At 51.2% G+C, this 18,374-nt stretch overlaps 6 protein-coding genes across 6 annotated transcripts; 2 read left to right on the top strand and 4 right to left on the bottom strand.

Moving 5' to 3' along the window:
* Positions 1–2,406: 2,406 nt before the first annotated feature.
* On the bottom strand, positions 2,407–4,307 carry FIBRA_01756 (uncharacterized protein; the record flags this gene model as incomplete). Its single annotated transcript, XM_012323627.1, has 5 exons — positions 2,407–2,586; positions 2,637–2,978; positions 3,029–3,769; positions 3,815–3,910; positions 3,969–4,307. The coding sequence occupies 5 exons, from the start codon at positions 4,305–4,307 to the stop codon at positions 2,407–2,409; spliced, it is 1,698 nt and encodes a 565-aa protein (XP_012179017.1).
* Positions 4,308–4,428: 121 nt separating this feature from the next.
* On the top strand, positions 4,429–6,673 carry FIBRA_01757 (uncharacterized protein; the record flags this gene model as incomplete). Its single annotated transcript, XM_012323628.1, has 15 exons — positions 4,429–4,478; positions 4,533–4,587; positions 4,639–4,899; positions 4,950–5,019; positions 5,070–5,231; positions 5,296–5,717; positions 5,769–5,817; positions 5,873–5,889; positions 5,942–5,999; positions 6,052–6,067; positions 6,118–6,188; positions 6,245–6,277; positions 6,332–6,402; positions 6,459–6,569; positions 6,632–6,673. The coding sequence occupies 15 exons, from the start codon at positions 4,429–4,431 to the stop codon at positions 6,671–6,673; spliced, it is 1,488 nt and encodes a 495-aa protein (XP_012179018.1).
* A 1,533-nt stretch (positions 6,674–8,206) lies between these two features.
* On the bottom strand, positions 8,207–8,778 carry FIBRA_01758 (uncharacterized protein; the record flags this gene model as incomplete). Its single annotated transcript, XM_012323629.1, has 2 exons — positions 8,207–8,358; positions 8,421–8,778. The coding sequence occupies 2 exons, from the start codon at positions 8,776–8,778 to the stop codon at positions 8,207–8,209; spliced, it is 510 nt and encodes a 169-aa protein (XP_012179019.1).
* Positions 8,779–9,744: 966 nt separating this feature from the next.
* Positions 9,745–12,131, top strand: FIBRA_01759 (uncharacterized protein; the record flags this gene model as incomplete). The annotated part of the gene is made up of 13 exons (XM_012323630.1): positions 9,745–9,821; positions 9,880–9,962; positions 10,015–10,237; positions 10,296–10,418; positions 10,486–10,582; positions 10,672–10,691; positions 10,819–10,932; positions 10,996–11,242; positions 11,294–11,352; positions 11,414–11,536; positions 11,607–11,652; positions 11,712–11,839; positions 11,924–12,131. 13 exons carry the CDS (start codon positions 9,745–9,747, stop codon positions 12,129–12,131), a joined length of 1,548 nt encoding a protein of 515 aa, XP_012179020.1.
* Positions 12,132–12,468: 337 nt separating this feature from the next.
* On the bottom strand, positions 12,469–16,623 carry FIBRA_01760 (uncharacterized protein; the record flags this gene model as incomplete). The annotated part of the gene is made up of 20 exons (XM_012323631.1): positions 12,469–12,599; positions 12,659–12,809; positions 12,865–12,914; positions 12,967–13,059; positions 13,120–13,480; positions 13,533–13,726; positions 13,783–13,914; positions 13,962–14,058; positions 14,109–14,255; positions 14,309–14,427; positions 14,485–14,526; positions 14,576–14,687; positions 14,737–14,793; positions 14,845–15,004; positions 15,054–15,177; positions 15,236–15,381; positions 15,438–15,974; positions 16,029–16,358; positions 16,422–16,486; positions 16,534–16,623. The coding sequence occupies 20 exons, from the start codon at positions 16,621–16,623 to the stop codon at positions 12,469–12,471; spliced, it is 3,138 nt and encodes a 1,045-aa protein (XP_012179021.1).
* A 633-nt stretch (positions 16,624–17,256) lies between these two features.
* FIBRA_01761 (uncharacterized protein) lies at positions 17,257–18,221 on the bottom strand (the record flags this gene model as incomplete). Its single annotated transcript, XM_012323632.1, has 4 exons — positions 17,257–17,483; positions 17,548–17,692; positions 17,752–18,000; positions 18,051–18,221. 4 exons carry the CDS (start codon positions 18,219–18,221, stop codon positions 17,257–17,259), a joined length of 792 nt encoding a protein of 263 aa, XP_012179022.1.
* Between the last annotated feature and the right edge of the window lie 153 nt (positions 18,222–18,374).

Genomic DNA, 18,374 nt, shown 5'->3' on the forward strand with positions numbered 1-18,374 from the left:
ATTTACCGTCTGTAAGTTCATCCACAACAGCAGCTTGCGTATGTCCGATCGTCCGAGTCCGACCATGTAAGCTCTCACCAGAAATCAGGTCTGCTCTTTGACTGACGATGTCTCTTCGGGCTCAAGCAGCTACTGCGGCGGTTGAACTTCATTCACTGCCTGTTTCTAGTCGGGAATTCGTTTCCGCAAAAGGGATTTCTATTTATCTTGGGAATGCTGGAGTCCATCAAGAGCCCTTCCACATGCTGTTCTGGATCCATTCTCTGTCGAGCTCAAGCGCTCGTACATACTCGGGTGATTATCTGGCTGCCCAGGTTCAATATTTTCCACACATAACAACGTCGGACAATAAAATTGCACTTCCTCACTTTTGTACAGACAGAATACGTGCCATAGGTGTCGCAATATCAGAGAGGTGTATCCCGAAAGCTCCCTGTCGTGTGTGCCAAAAGGTTTCTGTCGTCGCCCCTGCTGCGAATCCTGCCGGTGCCCCTCGCCTCGCCGCTTGCCGCGACCGCTACTACGTCCACCGCTTCTCTCGAATCCACTTGCTTAATTCCGCTTGGTACTTTCAAAGGAGACGGGTACGAATTTAGGACAAGGCCTTTTCATAACGGAGAGCAGATCTGGCAAACAATACAAAGTTTTGCACCTCTTGAAATCTCTTATTCATATCGAACAAGTACTCAATATGTCTGCACGTGTGGGGTGCTATTTACCCTGTTTCATAGTAATCGGGGCACGCGCAGGGAACGTGAAACGAGAATCCAGACCAGAAGTGCGTGGCTTCTGCCTGTATGTCGCTGAAGCTCATATCCTTTCATAGCGGATACTTGTGTGAGAAGGAACCGTTATTTTTTCTTTCGCGCGCGGATGAAGATAGGAAGCAAAATTCACATCAGTTGCATACACACCTAGACGCAGCAAAGAAGCAACTGTTTGTATGGGTTGCGAATGGTTGGGGCACAGTATAGAAATAGGGCAAGTCTCTTTCAGTTGCTCGAATACGAGTGCAGTCTCACGGTGTAGGTGTACAGGAGTATAAAAGCCCTTCAGCTGACACCGTGCCTTCAGCACTTCGCTCTAGATCCACCAGTCCTTGTCCAGTTATCGTGAGTCCTCTTGCCTCGAGAACTCGTCGTCATCTGATCGCGTTTTCAGAATATGAAGTTCACTATCGTCTTTCTTAGTGCTGTTTTACTGATCGCCGGATACGCGAAGGCAGCCGACGATAGTTGCTGGTGCTACACTGAATCATCGAATAATGTCAATGATATTAGCACTCTGCAATGCTGCAACAATAACCGCGGAATATATTATTCCCAGTCCTGCTATTTCGACAACGAATTTACAGGGAGCTTGAACTTTTTACGCTGCTGCCAGGCGTCTCATGGGACCAGCAATGGTGTCTGTGAGAGTCAGTGATTTATGCGGAGAATATGCTCTCGATGCTAATTCAACTATCCTACGTTAAGAAATCAGCCGCGATGACGAGCCAACTGCCATACCAACCGAGTATGAAACCATCGACTCCGCCCGTTCCACTTGAACCAAGTGCATGCTACAGGTAAGCTGTCCGACAGGGTGGCTTAACCATGTGGTTTTCGCAACGCCGCTGACACACATCACTCTTACAGGCCGGTCCGTGTAGGAAAGAATGCGGCTGATGAAAGCGATTGAGAATTTGTTGGTCCCTTTGGAGTCATTCCTCAAGTCTGTGAAAAGGGTCGGTTTACTTTCGTACATCGTTGTCCGAGTAATGTGACTAGCCCTCACTGGTTGTTGAGTATTCAAGCAAGTTTCACTGGCAAACGACATGCATCATGATTTTGAGCGACCGTGTCCGACAAAATTTACGTTTAAATTGTTTGTTGCAGTGCGTTCTCGAGAAATACGACAGGCTCTGGCTTCTGAAACCCACAAAAGCACCTTTTGAGTAGGGGGCTATTCAATGGCGGTGTATTATTTTCATGATCATTATAGTGCGAACAGCGGGACACGCAATTGCTTTTCACACTACTCCTCAAAAATGCTAAATCTCATGAACCCAATGGCTCATGGGTAAACACCTGACCGACCATGGCTAACTTGATAGATTGGCTTAGCTAAATAGGATCCAGAAATATTTGACAAGACGTCAGCCTGGTTCGAAGACAATCTTCGCTGCATTCCCTGCTCCATTGAGAATGCTCTTAATGGAGGAGATATAAGGGCATTCATGTTGAACGTACTGGTGTAGGACAGTCATGCATTAATGCACCACATGTCTGTGCTGAGCGCAGACCGCAAAAACGGAATAAGATGGCTACAAGAAATCCAACACAGCAAGCACTCATTCGGGCTACAGGAGTTCAGTATAGATACAAGAGCAAAGAATTCGATAGCGACAGCAGAAGCAGAAGATGGTCACCGCTCTTGGTCTCCGTTCAATATACTTCTTGCCCACACAGAGTCTCCGGCCAACCGCTCGGCGAAAAACTCACCAAGTACTTCTTGTAGCTGCTGGACGATGTGTCCATCTGCCTCATTAGTCCGATCTAGTGGAATCGGCGCCGAACTGGGTGGTTGAAGCACTTTCAATGCCTCCTGTGGTATCTGTTAGGTGAAGCATTGAAATAAAATAATTGGAGATTGACCATGACTGTCTCTGCAATACCACCATCTTCCCCCGGCATACACTCACTCCCCACTACTTTAGCCCCACCCCCCTCTACGAGTCCCTTGCGAACGGCTTCCTTCCCTATGCCTATAAGACCCCGTATTGCGCCTTCCCGTGTGCTCCTGCTCTTTCCAGAAGAGATAAGTGCGAGCAAAAGGGTCTTCATAATCCGGGGAGGCAGGGAGGGGTATGTCGTCGAGTATTGCGTCAGCAAATGCGACAGGATCTGTGAAGCGGTCGTGCGAAGATGCGCTGCATGCGTCGGAGGAAGAGCAGAATGCAGGAGAATGGAGAGAATGGGCGGGAGAAGTTGGTGGAGCTGAAAGAATTTACATGAGATGGGTCGATACGAACTGGTCTGTGACTCACGTATGGTTCGACGAACAACGTCGTGTTATCGAGGAGTGCACCGATAACGTCCAAAAGCACCTCCAGCACCCGCCCATCGCCTTCGCTTTGCGCCGCACCTTTCAGCGCGCCGACCACGCCCTCTCCCACCCATCGCACCAGGTAAGGGAGCAACGCCTGCAGCCCCGCGTCATTTCGCAGGCTCGCAAGCGCTGCCGTTCGCTTAGCATAATCTGACGTCGTGGGCGGGAGTAGCGCAGACGTAAGGCGGGTATAATACAGTTGCAGCTCGCGCGACAAGACCTGCTTAACAAGTTGTTGCTGAGATTGCTTCCTTGTCGCTTGTGCAGGCGACGGCCGGTCGGATGAGGGTGGCGTGAGGGGGAAAACGGTGCCCCGTGTCGGGGAAGCCAACCTCCCTGCTTGATCGAGATCTGTATCTTTTGGAATGGCAGGGGGATTTTCGGGGATGAGTGGCTGGACGCCTTCCACGGCGAGCCAGTGAGCGGTCCAGCGTGGGCCCTTTGGTATGGTGAGCTTTTCTTCCCGAAGAATCCGGTCAAAGTCAATCTCTTCGTCTTCCACGAAATACACTGGGCCCGCTGAGGGGGCCTGCGAATGTGGAAGTGCTCGTCGGAATGTGGGCGGGTTATGTGGGGAGTGGCCATAGAGAGGTTCGATATTGAGTACGCGCAGTGCTTGGTCGATATCGGAAGTCGTCATTGTCGTGCGGCGCGCATGTCTCATGAAGCGAGCGGCTTCCTACGACGAGTCAGAGTGGAAGAGAACAGGAGAGAGACAGCGCACCTCGACGACTTGGTGTATTCGGTACTCCACATCGCTTGCCAGGGCTGACGCGACCAGATCAGATAAAGAAGCGATATTGAGGGATTCCGATACATCCTGAGTAAATGCACTGCGAGGTCAAATTTAAATAACTAGTACCATGAGTACAGCTTACTCGAACGATATCCGGCTTCAGAATACCTGTGGGTTGAGCAGAGGGCAGCCTCAGTTTCTGGTTTGGTTTGTTCATGAATATCCCCAGGCTGGGATTGATTAAGCAAGTCCTTTTAAGCCCAACAGCAGCAGAAGGTAGCAAAGTAAACAGTAAGCCCCAGCTATTCAACGTCTCGGAACAGCGCTGCAGGGAGCGGATGTATATTAGGCGCCCGCCTGGTTGCGCATTCACATCACATGCGACGCGTTTCCGCAGACCCGGATCTGCTGCCCAGTGGCCACTGCCCCGAGCGCCGTCGAGGCCATTGGCAGGGAACTCGCGGGGAACCGAGTTTCGCATCAGCAATCACACAGTATGTCGCCGAAAATCCACTTGTCGCTGGCTGCCATCCCTACCGACGCGGGGTCGGCCCTTATTTGTTCCCTGGCCTCGAAATCTGCCTGCAAAACTCTCTCGCATCATGTCTCGGTCATTCTCTTTGGGTGAGATAGCGCAGCACAACTCGAGCAGGTGAGGGCATGGTTCGGCACCATTCTGGTTGTTGCTGAAGTATATCCCTCACAGTTCATGCTGGGTCATCATCAGCAACAAAGTCTATGATGTGACCGAGTTTCTTCCCGTACGTTGAGTGCATTCTCGCTTTCTCGGAAATGTATCTTACATGAAACAGGATCATCCGGGAGGAGCAAAGATCATTCTGAAGTATGCAGGGCGCGACGCGACGGCGGCCTACGAGCCAATTCACCCTCCGGATACGCTAGACAAAAACCTACCCACCAGCAAGCACCTCGGAGACCTGGACAGCTCCGGAGCTTCTGCCCTGCAGAAAGAACAAGAATCGCGCAAGAAGACGAGGGATGAGGTTCGCGTGGAACAGGCTCAGGCGCGCAAACCTCCCCTCAACCAGATACTCAACCTGCGAGACATCGAAGTAAGCTCATTCTGCTAGAACCGATCCACCCCTTATTGACGGGCATCCAGAAAGTCGCGCGAGATGTACTCACATACAAGGCATTAGCATACTATGCGTCCGCTGCCGACGATGAAACAAGTAGGTCTGCAGATTGGCGAAATGCTCAACCTACTGAGCTCAATTTCTAGCGCACAACGAGAACGCACACGCCTTCTCGCGTTTCTTCTTCCACCCCCGCGTTCTCCGGCGAATCTCGCAAGTAGATCCCTCCACGACCATCCTCGGCATCAACTCGTCTATCCCGATTTTCATCAGCGCAACGGGGCTCGCGAAGCTGGGCCATCCTCTCGGTACGCGACACCCTGCTCCTGCTCACATCGAGCTCTTCCTCGCTAACAACCACTTGTTGAATAGGCGAGGCTAATCTCGCTCGCGGCGCAGGGCGCACATCCATTATCCAAATGCTCTCCACCTACGCCTCGCTCTCCGCGTCGCAAGTTGCCGCCGCGCGGCTCTCGCCCTCACAACCCCTCTTCTTCCAGCTGTACAAGCCGCGCGACCACGCGCTCGCTGCGGAGCGCATCCGCGAAGTCGAAGCGCTTGGCTACCGTGCAATCGTCCTCACTGTCGACGCGCCTGTTGCAGGCAACCGCGAGCGCGATGTGCGCGCGCCATTTGAGCTGGAGGCACAGGAGCGCGAGGCGGCGGGCGGGCAAGGTGGTGAGATGCCCCGCCAGCCGGAGCGGGTAGATGAAGATCTGGAGGAACAAATCAACTTGAATGGAACTGTCGGCTCGTCGCTATCGAACGCGGATTTGGATATGACATTCACGGAGGTCTGTTGTTGTGTAGTGGTACTTGCGTCAGCACGATCTGACTTCGCGCAGACGATTCCCTGGTTGCGGTCGGTAACGAAGCTTCCGATCATGCTCAAAGGTCTGTACTATGCTCGTGTTGTATAGTATATACTGTTACTGACGAGGAATTGTAGGTATCCAGTGTGTTGCAGTGCGTTTGTGCATAAGTGAGACTGCGAGCAGCATTGACACTCTTTCTTTAGGATGCAGTGCTTGCCGCAGAGGCGGGCGTCGATGGTATCCTGTTGTCTAACCACGGCGGTGAGCTTCCATTTAGATCTGTTAAACAAAATTCACTGACAGCTTCTTCAAGGCCGTCAATTAGAATAGTGAGTCTTCTGACCATCGCTGCGTCGATTCTTACCTATCTCCATTTCAGCTCGTTGCCTCCCATCGAGGTTCTGTACAAGATCCGCCAGCAACGTCCCGATGTCTTCGACAAGCTTGAAGGTGAGTCCAAGTATGTTTCTTCGTGTTGGACTGAACCTAGCTGATATGCTGAGTAGTCTACATCGATGGCGGTGTTTGCCGAGGAACGGGTGCGTGTGCCAGTTCGTCGCTGATATTCGGCGAGATCCTGAGAATTACTGCAGATGTCTTGAAGGCCCTTTGTCTGGGTGCCAAAGCCGTTGGCATGGGACGTCCGTTCCTTTATGCGCAAAGCGTACGTTCCTTCCTTTCCACGACTAGCGAGGTGCGATCATCTTAATCGATGGGCAGGCATACGGTGAAGCTGGCGTTGTCCACGCCGTGCGTATCCTCCAGCGCGAGATCGTCCTGGGAATGCGGCTGCTGGGCGCGACTAGCGTGAGTGAGCTTGTTCCGGAGATGGTGAGTCTCGTTTCCACCGATGTTGTTGGCTATCAGCTTGCGTCCGCTGATCACTCCCGCAGGTGGAGAGAGTAGACTGGCAGCCTCTGCCTGCCCGCTTGTAATTGTGATGTGATTCCCTAGAGATATCTGTTGCTCATCGTATCTAGGTTTGTGAACCGGATATGTCAGTGCGTATTAATAAAACGCTGCCGTGGGCGCTGTTTGTATGCCTACTTACCCCGGTTCGCGGACCGCTGGATTATTTGTCGGTAGTAGAGGCGCTGAAGGCTCACGGGAGACGCTCTGACCCTTCGATAGGCGAGAACAACTAAAATTATCTGCGTCCACAATGGCAAATGCATCGCGCTTTCCGGTGGCTTCGCGCGTTGCCTTGTGAAGGAGGACATCCTCCGCCGCTGATATTTTCCCGCATCTTATCCGTTGGGCCCAGGTTCGTACGTTAAGTCATTGGAATTCCCTTACACGTTGCTGCCGGGCTGCAACAATGTGCTTGGTTAATACTAGCCCTAGACCTATGGTGCCGTGATGTCACACCTCTAATACACACCTCAAATATCAAAAAGAGCGACCGCCCCGATGATTCCTTGCCCCTTCAATGCGACGCAGAAATTCCCTGGCAACAGCCTGTTTTTCTGTGAACCGTCGCTTGCTAACTTGCCACTCAGGTGCTCAGCAAATCGAAGCTTGATCCCCAGGAAGGTTTTCTGGGATTCGGATAATCTTTTGTGCTTGTTTTTCTTTCCTGAGTAGATGGTACTTAGGCAGGACAGAAGATTGATGGACTAATAATGGCTCGGGACCCGTACCGATGAAGTCCTCGTTCCCTTACGGCGCGAATGTGGACCAGTGCATGATGTGTCTTCTCACTCGTGCTTGATTGCGCGAGCCGCCGATGTCGTGCATCGCTGACTTCGTTCCGGAACGTTTTACAGATGCAGAAATCAGCGCGCATGGCAGGTGCCGCATGTTCGCCTGCTGAGGACGTCGTGATTCCGACATCAACCCGATGGACGATGCATGTCACAACGATAGCGGTTGAATGGCGGATGTGGTGAGTAAAGTTGAGGATGCTGACTGGGCATGGGACGTGTCGAATGGTTGGTTTGACAGTGCGTGTGTACATCCACCTCCGAGCTCGCCAATGCTGACCGCGTCCGTCGGCAAGGTACGATGATCTCGTGCATATATGGTATGAGCGAGGGCGCATGTATACCATGAGGTTGACTATATCAATAGGTCCAGAGACCAACCATACACCTCGGGCAGAATGTATCGCAGTGCCCACCGCCATTCACTGATGGGCAATCTCTAGACTAAGACAAGCACTTGAACGCCCAAATTCCACATCAAGGTGATCGGGAGCCAGATCGCATTGTCATTCTGATGAAGGTGCGATTGCTCAATCGATGTTTTAGGTTGTTTCAATGCCGCCTCTTTGCGCCGTATGTCCGTCTAAAACCCATTTTGACAAGAAATATCCATTGTAAGTCAAACCAGTGACCTTGGTGTACTACAAAGAGAAATTGCCATTCAAAGTCCCAATCTGCTCGACAAAGTGGATAAGTGCATGCACAGGTCCTGAAATCTGAAAGGCAACGCCGAACAAATGGTATAGATGGCAGTAGATGATGCGTTCAGACCTGCTTGTTCTCCCTCACATCCCACAGGACACACCGACCCTCTCCAACGTTTCTGACCGAATATTCCTTGTGTTCGAACCACGGAACCCACACTCTCGTCTCGTACAGTTTCGAATCCGAACCGATCGCGGCGTAATTGTTACCACCTGATATGTGAATGTGGAGTGTCGACTACCGAGCTTGATGGGTCACGGACTATCGTGCTTACCTGCACATGCTAATGACATGAGGGGCGCAGCAACCACGCCTCCAACGGCCCCCATTCCCGTCAGAGTGCATGCTGCAGCCGACAACACGGACGCAGTCCCGGCAGCACATGCGATGCCAATAGTCGCCCCCGTATCCCAAGACTCCTGGGGACTAAACTCGCGAGACCAGTAGACGATTCCGTGCTCATCGTCCTTGCGCTGCGCCCACCTCACTTGAAAATACAGAGGCATAGTCGGGAGGTGAGTCGTCCATCGCTCGTTAGGTTTGAGATGATTCTTCCAATGCGTAGGTGCACATATGGAGAAGGCGACGTGAATGTCTTCGTTCAGGTTGTTAATTATGGTGAGGTCCGGCATTTCGTTCTTTTAAAATGCGAGAGCTAGCGGTAAGCTGTAGTTGTGAGTGAATGAGATCCCGGCTATGCTTTATGTGAATTGAATAAGGTTTGCCTCATGGATGAGGGCCTGTTCGGTTGCACGACCTCAGCCTGAGCCTTCACGCCAACTTGGAAGTTGAGGCATAGTATAGCAGAGCAATGGCTGAGAACCCGAGGTACGGCGATTGTCGAGTCGATGGGGTCGTCGTTATTGAATGTGCGCCGCGGCACTGTATGTAGCTAATTAGCGGCGAGGGTCATGATGTTAATCATTCTAACGATTCTAGAGGTTACATGGCCATGTATATGGTAATGATTCCGGAGACTAGCCATATACATGGAGTTGTCACGCCTCGACGGGGATCTATCCGGTGGGAGTGCGGTGAATGGCGCCGATCAGAGCGGCAGCAACGGGGGATCTCGAGCTTAGTATTGCTGGGCGTAGACCACCGCCCGTCCTCATATCGAGTGGTATCGACGCACTCGGATTCCTGGACAAGGACTTGAACGACCAAATCCAAGATCAATGTGATCGGAGGCCAGATCGTGATTGGTCGCGTTTTAATGCTGAATTTAGGTGATTACTATACTAGTAGATGAGGATATCCGCCTCTTGCGCAAACATTCAGAAAGTAGCTCGGCCTGCGTGCGGGTAGCGTGGAGGGAGACGACCGCGAGCGGTTGATAAGACCGGGCTGGAGGGGATATTAGGGGTGCCTGGTGCCGTCACCTCCGTTCTCAAGAACTCTCGGACATGGCGCCGGCCTCGACCGGCATCGACGGAGCTCTTCTTGTGCGAGCCCTCATTGGTCTACTCCCCCTCAGGCAGGGGTCTTGTGTCCGCACGTCATCCATAGGCTCTCGGATATAAGCCTATCATGGTCATCTCCATGGCTTCCATCCCCCCCTCTTTTCAGACCGCTCGACTTTTTTTATATCTCGCTCAATGTCAGTCGACTCGCAGACCTGGGAGGGTGTCCCCCTCAGTCAACTATTCCCTGAGGAAAAGCTCGGATGGACGGGGTATGTTTCGTTATCATTCCGTGATTACCCTGACCCCTGATATTCGTGCCGACTGTAGTTATATCGAGTGGGAGGACAAGCCTGACAGGAAAAAGATCGCACAGGCTATCCTTAAAACAAAGAAATTCACCCCAAGCCCCGGTTCGTCCATCCTGTCTCTAGTACTCAATGCAATGTTGAGTTGGTCTGGCAGAGTTCCAGTTGGAGCCACTCCCAAAGACGAATCCCATTCTCATCGGCTACCGCTGGAAGGAGTACCATGAGGCCCTTGGTCTCAGGAGTATTGTCGACTTTAGCTGGGAGACCGTTCAGAAAGAGAAGCCTGGCATGATCCACGTCCTCGATTTTCCTTACAACGGTGAGACCCCTCGCGCGGCCCTGCTTGAGGGAAAACTCACGGACAACATGTACCACTTGTGCGTTGATTCACGCAAGTTTTCTTATCCCCTGCTTGACGGCTTGGACAATCGCCAGCGTCCGGAACCACGGAGGAGTTCCCGACATCGATGAAGATGCATTTGAACTAGAGATTGGTGGGCTCGTTAACCAGCCCATCAAACTTTCCATGAAGGACCTAAAGGATCCGAACAAATTCCCGTACGCTGAGACGCTGATTATATGCGCTGGTTTTATCCATAGGAGCTCACTCGTGCCCATATCACAGACAAATCACCGCTACTGTAACCCTCCAGTGCAGTGGTACACGTCGTATTGAGCAGATTCAGGAATATCCCGGAGAGGGTGACGAGCTAATTCAAGCAGTGAGTTTTATCATCTGCATCTTCATTCATCTCCTTGAACACGCGCCTAATTGTATATCTTCTCCCACGCTGTTTTCATTCATTAATAGCCTTGGGGTGAAGGCGCCATGTGAGTGATTGTTCTTTTCGTGCTATCAGCCTGCGATGCTTCGCGGGCGGTCCCATGATCAAGATACTGACGTTCGCCCCCGCTCTGCTCGGTCTGACAATCATGGCTGACGCGATGCGGCGCATAGCGGGACGGCGGTATATCGCGGTGTGCCGCTGAAGACGGTGCTCAAGAGAGCCTGTGGCGGGCTCCTACCCGAAGCAAAGCATGTCGAGCTCATCGGTGCCGACACCTATTTCAAGTGCGTACCCTCTCCTTCCGTCCCGCGGTTCCGACGGTTGACGCTTCTTTGTCGCGCATACAGAAAGGGAAATGTGTACAATTACGCTGTCTCTGTGCCGACGCGCAAGATGCGCATGAAAGAAGAGGTAATCCTCGCGTGGGAGATGAATGGCGAGCCCCTACCCAAGATCCACGGCTTCCCCCTGCGTGCAGTCGTCACAGGCATCATCGGCGCGCGTAGCACGAAATGGCTCTACAAGATCAACGCGCTCGAGGAGCCGAGTTTGGGTCCGGTGCAGGCGCAGGAGTATATTTACTTCACGAGCCAGGTAGGCGTGCCGTCGGATTTTCGAAGAGATGCTCGTGCTCATTTGTTGTAGATCGGTAAGCAAAATGCGAAATACTCGAATGGGTTCTCCATTCAGAACATGCCCGTCTCGTACGTGTTCTCTTCGGCCGTTTGTGTACCGGTGGTCCGATCTGTGCCCCTCATCAAATAGGAGTGCCATCATCTTCCCACAAGATAAAGAGGTCATTATTCATGACGGTTCAATTGAGCTCCGCGGTTGGGCATATAGCGGTGGCGGGAACTGGCCCGAACGTGTCGAGGTATCCCCAGACGGGTACGTCTCGTTCCCGGCTGCAGCTTCCCTTTGATTTATAATTTGTTGACCGTTGACGTATGTACCGCAGCGGACATGTCTGGTATGCCGTGGACCAGGACAACATGACTGAGAAGGTGACCCTGATTGGGACTCGGGTTGCGCATATATGCTCACGCCCAGGCTTCCCTTATAGCACTATCACGCATGGCGTCTCTGGAAGATCAGCGTGCCCGTTGACGCCGAGGGGTGGATCGAGGTCTGCGTCCGTACTTGGGACTCGTCCTGCAACACCGAGCCGACGTTCGTGCGCTCCGCGTGGAAGTGAGTGTCCCCCGCCGTCGCCGCAAATCGCCTCCTTTGTCCCTGCATCTCCCCACGTAACAAGATACTGATCCACTCGTACAGTTGGGACCTGCACGTCACATCCTCCGCGCATCGCATCAAACTTTACAGCGTCAACACGACGCGCCCTGCCACGGCGCAACGCCTTGCCGCCTTCGCGGCGCACGGCCAGTCGTTCACACCGATCACGGGGCCAACCAAGTGGACCGTCGAGAGCACGGAGGATTTCCTCGCCGAGATGCGCAGGCACCCTCGCGATCCCGACAACTGAGATCTCTCCTGGACCCGGTAGTTGGATATGGGCGTTTGCTCTTACATGAATGCTATATTTCCGCTATTCAGCATGGCGTGTATTTCTAGTTGCGCGATATGTAGTGTGTTTCGGTCTTCAGTGTACAATAATTCCATTGGGTGATCAGATCTATGGCGACATTAGCGCTAGACGGAGTGTTATGTAGAGGATGGCGTATCGTACGTGGGCGAAGATTGGAAAGCGAGGGTACCGACAGGACAGATGATTGGACAACAGACAGCAGCCGGGGAGTGCAAACATGAAGGTCATGACAGAAGGAACGGAAACATCTAAGTAGGAATATCCAGTGTCAACATTATTGTGCACCCCGAGACTCGACACTCTTCTCTTCCGCAATGCGCATTACCTCCATGAGCAATGTCTGCTGCTCAGGGGTGAGCGACGTGGTTGCGATCTGGTAGACAGGTGCATTTTTCATTTGGAACGCTAGAGGGGAGGACGATCAGCGAAATCTAACTACGTACACCCAAGGGGCGTTTACGTACCAGTCAGCGCATTTTTGAAGGTAACGTATGGGTCGACAGGGTCCAGCGGGCTAAGGTACCCGAGCTCCTCGTCTATGTCCGAATCTTCGGATACGTCGGACACGTCGTCGCCTGCCGCCTGCCTCTCAGACTTTTCGCGCAAACGGGCACCCTGAAATCGCAATAGTGAGCGACGAAGCGGCCGGGAGCTAGGGACAGTCGCGTACCTCGTTCGCGAGCATCTCCAAGTATGCAGAATCCTCGTCCCAGACGTCCTCTGTGATTATGGCCATGAGAAGGCGGTAGGAGTGGATGAGATTGTTCCTTACCATCATCTTCGTTCAAGTTGAAGATCTTGGACTCATCCGCGTCGGTGTCAGAGTCAGACTCTGCTTGGAAAGCTTCCTCCATTTCCTTGCGTGCTATGATACAGGGTGAGAAATGAAGGCTTTCTGAAGCCAACAAAGTGTTTTGAGACAAACCTGCAACAGCCCTGGGGAGGTCCTTGAACAGTTTCAACGCGCCTGCCACGATACCTGACCAGCCCTCCTTGACGGAATCCGGGATCTGGGCGGGGTCCATCTCAAGGAGCGCGCATATAGTCATAATACTGAGCTTCTTGTCGTGTACACGGGGTAGTCGAGCGTCGGTATTGATAGCTTCGAACCATTTGTCGAAAAATGCACGCGCTGTTCCAGTACGGAAAGACTCTATCAGGTGAAGCGAGGCGCCAGGGTTATACAAGACAGCATTAATGAGGACCTCGAGATTCGCAAGTCGCAATCCAGCGGTATCAGCTGCATCCATTGTGTTCAATGCGGTAACGATGATAGTTTGCAGTGACTATTCGGAAGGAGGTCAAATTCAGGTACTACTAGGATAGTGGCAGACTCACATCGTCGATATGACCGCGCAAGTTCAGCATCAAAGATTCGGCTAGCTTGGACCCGTTTACCGCATCATTTTCACCAAGATGTTCGCTATTAACAGACGTAGTGTAGATGTCGACGATCATCTGCCTATAATCCGGGCGAGCCTTGAAGACATCGATACCGTACGAGATGAAGTTGTCCAAACTTGGTAACATTTCTGTCGGCATTCTCTCAGTCACAGGGATCTAAGCGATAGCAGCACATCAAACTGACCATCCAGAAAGTCAATAGCATCCGACTTAAACATCTTGTACGTCAACTCGAATACAGGCCACATGTTGGGAGAGATACTGCGCAATTTGAAGGTAAGACTGTCGACTAGATCATACATGTTGTCGAACAGGTCTATATGGAATTTAGCGGCATCCGTCAACAATGAGCATATTACTCACCAAGCAATTTGCTGTCAAGGGTCTGGACGACAATTGGTATGATAATCTCTTGAATTTGTGCAAGTATCTCAGGGGACGAATCCACGGAAGAGACAATCTGTACGATGTCAGTGAGCCAAGACACGCAAGGCAGATAGTAGAGCATACCGTCCCGATAGTCTTCGCAACGCCCATCGCAGCGAAAGTCTTATCCTCGCCCGTGTCGTTGTCCATGAGGGTATCAAGATCAACCTCTCGTCCGCCGGCCTCGTCAGCAGCCATACTTTCGCGCGCCAAGCGGGAGTAAGTTTCACACTACAACTTGGATGTGGGCGTCTCATTACCAGTCCCGATATAATGGTGCTTACCAGACGGGCCGTGAGTTCGGCAGCAACAGGTAGTAGTTCGTTATGATATTGCTCCACCATGGTCTCCATGCATGTGTTCAAAATGTCTAGGTCCGTCTCCTCTGATAATTTCAGCAAGGCTGACAACAAATGCGCGATCGGTATGCTGCGTGCGTAGAATAACGGAAAGCACAAACTTTGGATAACCTTGCCGACTTGTGGTGACACAGCAGCCTTCACTGCGCAAAAAATCAGCTCGCCAATCGAAGCTCTGCTGTGAAATCATACCAGTGCTGTGCATGGTGACCATTTCGGTCAAAGCCAAGCTTGCTTGGATACGTACGGGCAGTTCAGGGTCATCGATACAAAGGGTAATAGCCGTGAAATGTTGGCTCAGGATCTACGATCTCTAGTCACAACTGGTCCAAGTTCACATATTACATGCATACCTCATCACTGTTCCATTTCATGTTAGACTTTTCGATCGTCCCGAGGACCTCACAAGCCTAGAGCACTAATATCAGCGACAGTTGACAAAAAGGGAGGACCGAACATACAATTGCTCGCATATATGGCTCTGAGCTTGTAAATTCAGGAAGCACGTGTTGAATCATAAATTGCTCCATATTATCCTTAACGTCGGGATGGCGCATGATGTAGTGACCCAGAGCAGCAGTCATGTTCAATGCGCCGAAACGTTGAGGAGACGCAGGTTTTCTGTTAACTGGGTCAGGTAACGTCCTCTTGTAATAAAATGCAAACTGACGACTGCAGGACCCGATTAATGAATCCGAGAATCGGGAGGAACGTTGCCTTCGTCCTATTGCTAGCAAGCGAGAACAAGAAAGAAGTGGCAGCTGAAACCGGTGTATCATAGTTCTCGTACTCATCTAAGAACCGACTCAGCCATAATTTTGGGACTGAAATATCAAAGGTACTCCCACGCACCGATAGCAGTACGAACGTAGTCGACTGGGTCCATGTCCCACTGTTCTTTCTTAGCGGGCGTGAAAGATAGCTGAGGGAACACGTATGAAGACACGAGGGTTTCAAAGTGTGGCTTGAGCATAGCCCACGTCGACTTAGGTTTTACGCTATAATTAACGGCCAGTCAATCGAGCGACCGATTCTGCAAGGCGAGAAAAAGCACCATTCCGTGAAGAACGTAAAAATTTGGTACTGGCACTTCTTCGATAGCCAGGATTGTCCTGACACATATAACTCGACTTGCTGGAGATAGATTTTGAAGATCTCCGGCGCGAACGTTGTCACGAAATGTTGCGAAAACTGGTTGTAGTCGTCCTTCATTGAGCTGGGGAGCTGTGATGGATTTCCAAAACGGTGGAATAGGCGTCCAAGAATGCCATACGCCCACTTCTTCGCTTTCCACCACTCGCTGCGCTCCCTATCATCTTCGTCCTCAGGCACGGCGCCAGCGGGTATCTGCAAATTGACCACTTGGAATAGGAGGCGACCCCAGGGCACGAGGCTTTCTGGACTCTGCTGGTGAGCGCTCAAGTGGAGAACGATACTCGTCTTGTAAGTCTTCAAAATCTGATGGAGCATAAAGGGGATCTCGCCAGACGCATTCGCAGGAGGTGTGGTCAAAAGCTGGGTGGCAATGTTCACCAAAGTAGGGAACAACTCCGATACGAGGCGAGGAAGTATGTCATTATTTTGACGAAAACTAACGATTGCATGCGTAAATGATTGGGGATAGGTTACACTCACACAAACTTACCGGAAAGCCCTGACCATTTCAAGAGCGGCAACGCACCCAGCAGATACCTCCTTGATTTCCCCACTTGCCAGAAGCCGCTTCACTTCGTCCAGGAGTGTTGGCCATTGATCGGGAAAATCACGGGCGACGATGTTCTTCAGCGTACTCGCAAGTTGAACCGTGATCAGCGAGGACGGTGATGCAGATAGCAACGAGAGAAGAGACGCTTTGAGTGCATTGCGATCTGAGAGTGCTATCGGGACTTGATCTGCTCGCTGAGCCGCAGGATCAACAAAGTAGGATGTATGCACGCGATTTTTCAAGTATACTGCACCAGCTTGACGAGTTGCACTAACGATATCGATTTCAAGACATATATGAGACGCGTCCCAAGAAAATAGATCAAGAACGCACAGCTCAACATTGTCGCTCCCTATAATTTGGAGGAGAGCGGTGACCATGCCTTCTTGGCCACCAACCTGTACATAGTATAACGGCGGGTCCACAGAGTGTATGTGTACCATACCTTGCGGATCTGGAGTTCTCCTGCCTTTTGGACATTTGGATCAGGATTGTAGGTAGTCGCGAAAAGATTCGATAAAGTTTGGAGATCCATCGCAATTGTCTGAAGGTTCAGGGAATTATCGTGATTCGCAGACAGATTGCGATGAGAAGAGACAATTGTAGAAGGGTATGGGAAGCAGGGTATAAGTACAAGACGATGCCAGGCCACTGGCCACAATGATCAGTGAAAGGATGAGTTCCAAAATTTTTGTCAACGCGGTGTGACACGACGCGTGCACGCGTTATGCATTACGGCGCGTCGAGTTGAGTTGTCTCTGAGTTATCTACTAACACCTTCCATCTCCATTTATATGAAAATTCATGTCTGTTTTTGCTAGTAGCATTCACACATGTATCTGTAAACCAGATACAGGATCCAGGTATTACTAGCATCGATCCCAAAATTCTGCTATTAGAACGCTAAAAAGGACGCATCAGGATGATAAAATATAACCGCCCGACTACAAAGTTATGATCAAGTAGTATAGACACAGAGCATTCAATCACATATTACTCCATGCAACTTCGTCGAAACATCAAGGTGTGGTCAGGAGATAAGTCCATATACCAAAGATAACGTTCAGCAGGAAGCCTACAACGATCCCAAGCTGCATACGTCTCCTACATATGAATGACGCAAGGCATTGTGTCACTTGTTAGATGCTGAGTAAACATGGGAATACGCTTACGAGAATATGACACTACCCATTGCTTCGTGTTCAGTGCCATCGTCCCAAAAGGCCGCTGGTTTGGGAGAGTGGAAGAAAAAAACTGGAAACAATGGAAAGAAAAATCCGATAATCACACCATTGAGAACTGTTGATGACGTATGAGAGGTCTGGGAGAGAGAAGCACCCCCATTGTCGAATGAGTCAATCCATTGCTCTTCGAGCGCGCGAGCATGCTCGTCGACTGGTTAAAATAGACGTCATCTTTCGGACACGTATTCGGGTATCTGGAAAAATAGGGGGCATACAATCTTCGTCGTTCTCGAAGTCCTGATCAATATAGTCGCCTGCAGAGTGCGCGTGAAACTGTAGTCGGATATTCGCAATATCTTGTTCGGAGAAACCGGCTGCAGCGAGTCTGTCAAAACCTCTCAGCGGTTTCAATTGAGCTGTCTGAGTAGATTTCTGATCAGCTCCGCTTAGGTGTAGACAAGCAGGAGCGCCATACGTACCTGAACTTGAGCCTCATCATCTTCATCTGCCGTCATCTGAGGTCCGACAGAACAATGGAGCCATATGGTACTAGCGTGTCGCTCTTTCGTTCCCTCGCCCTCATCCTCGCCATCCCCAGACACAGCCCGACGCTGGCGCGTTTCCAGCGACGCGAGGCGCGAATATAGCTGCGCATTCTCTGCGAGGAGTTGTCCCGAGAGAATCAATCTGAGACGTCGATCCTCCAACTGGGGTCTTGCATCGCGTATCTACTGGAAATGGATCAGCCAATACGACTCCAAGCGTACAGCCGACGCACCTTCCTCTTGATATCACGAACAACGTCCGTCTGGGCGACCTGTACTGTGAGATCCGGTATGCCTTCGATAAAGCGGACGACCAGGTCTTTGTCTACATGCTCAGCAGTCTGTACCTGGGAAGACTCAATGTCAACAACCCGCTGCTTCCCTAGAGCTTTGGCGCTGAGCATGGTGTGAACGAGGAATGGTGAGCTGAACAACTTGAACTGACCCGACGAACGGAGGGATTGACAGCGATCGGTCGGAACTAGAATTCACGTAATCTGAGTTTATACCTCTAAGTACTTATATATTTAATGCTAAGCCAATGATAGCTTATTTGA

This window comes from Fibroporia radiculosa (genome assembly GCF_000313525.1).
Source record: "Fibroporia radiculosa TFFH 294 genomic supercontigs, scaffold860, whole genome shotgun sequence".
In the NCBI taxonomy this organism is placed as follows: Eukaryota; Fungi; Basidiomycota; class Agaricomycetes; order Polyporales; family Fibroporiaceae; genus Fibroporia; species Fibroporia radiculosa.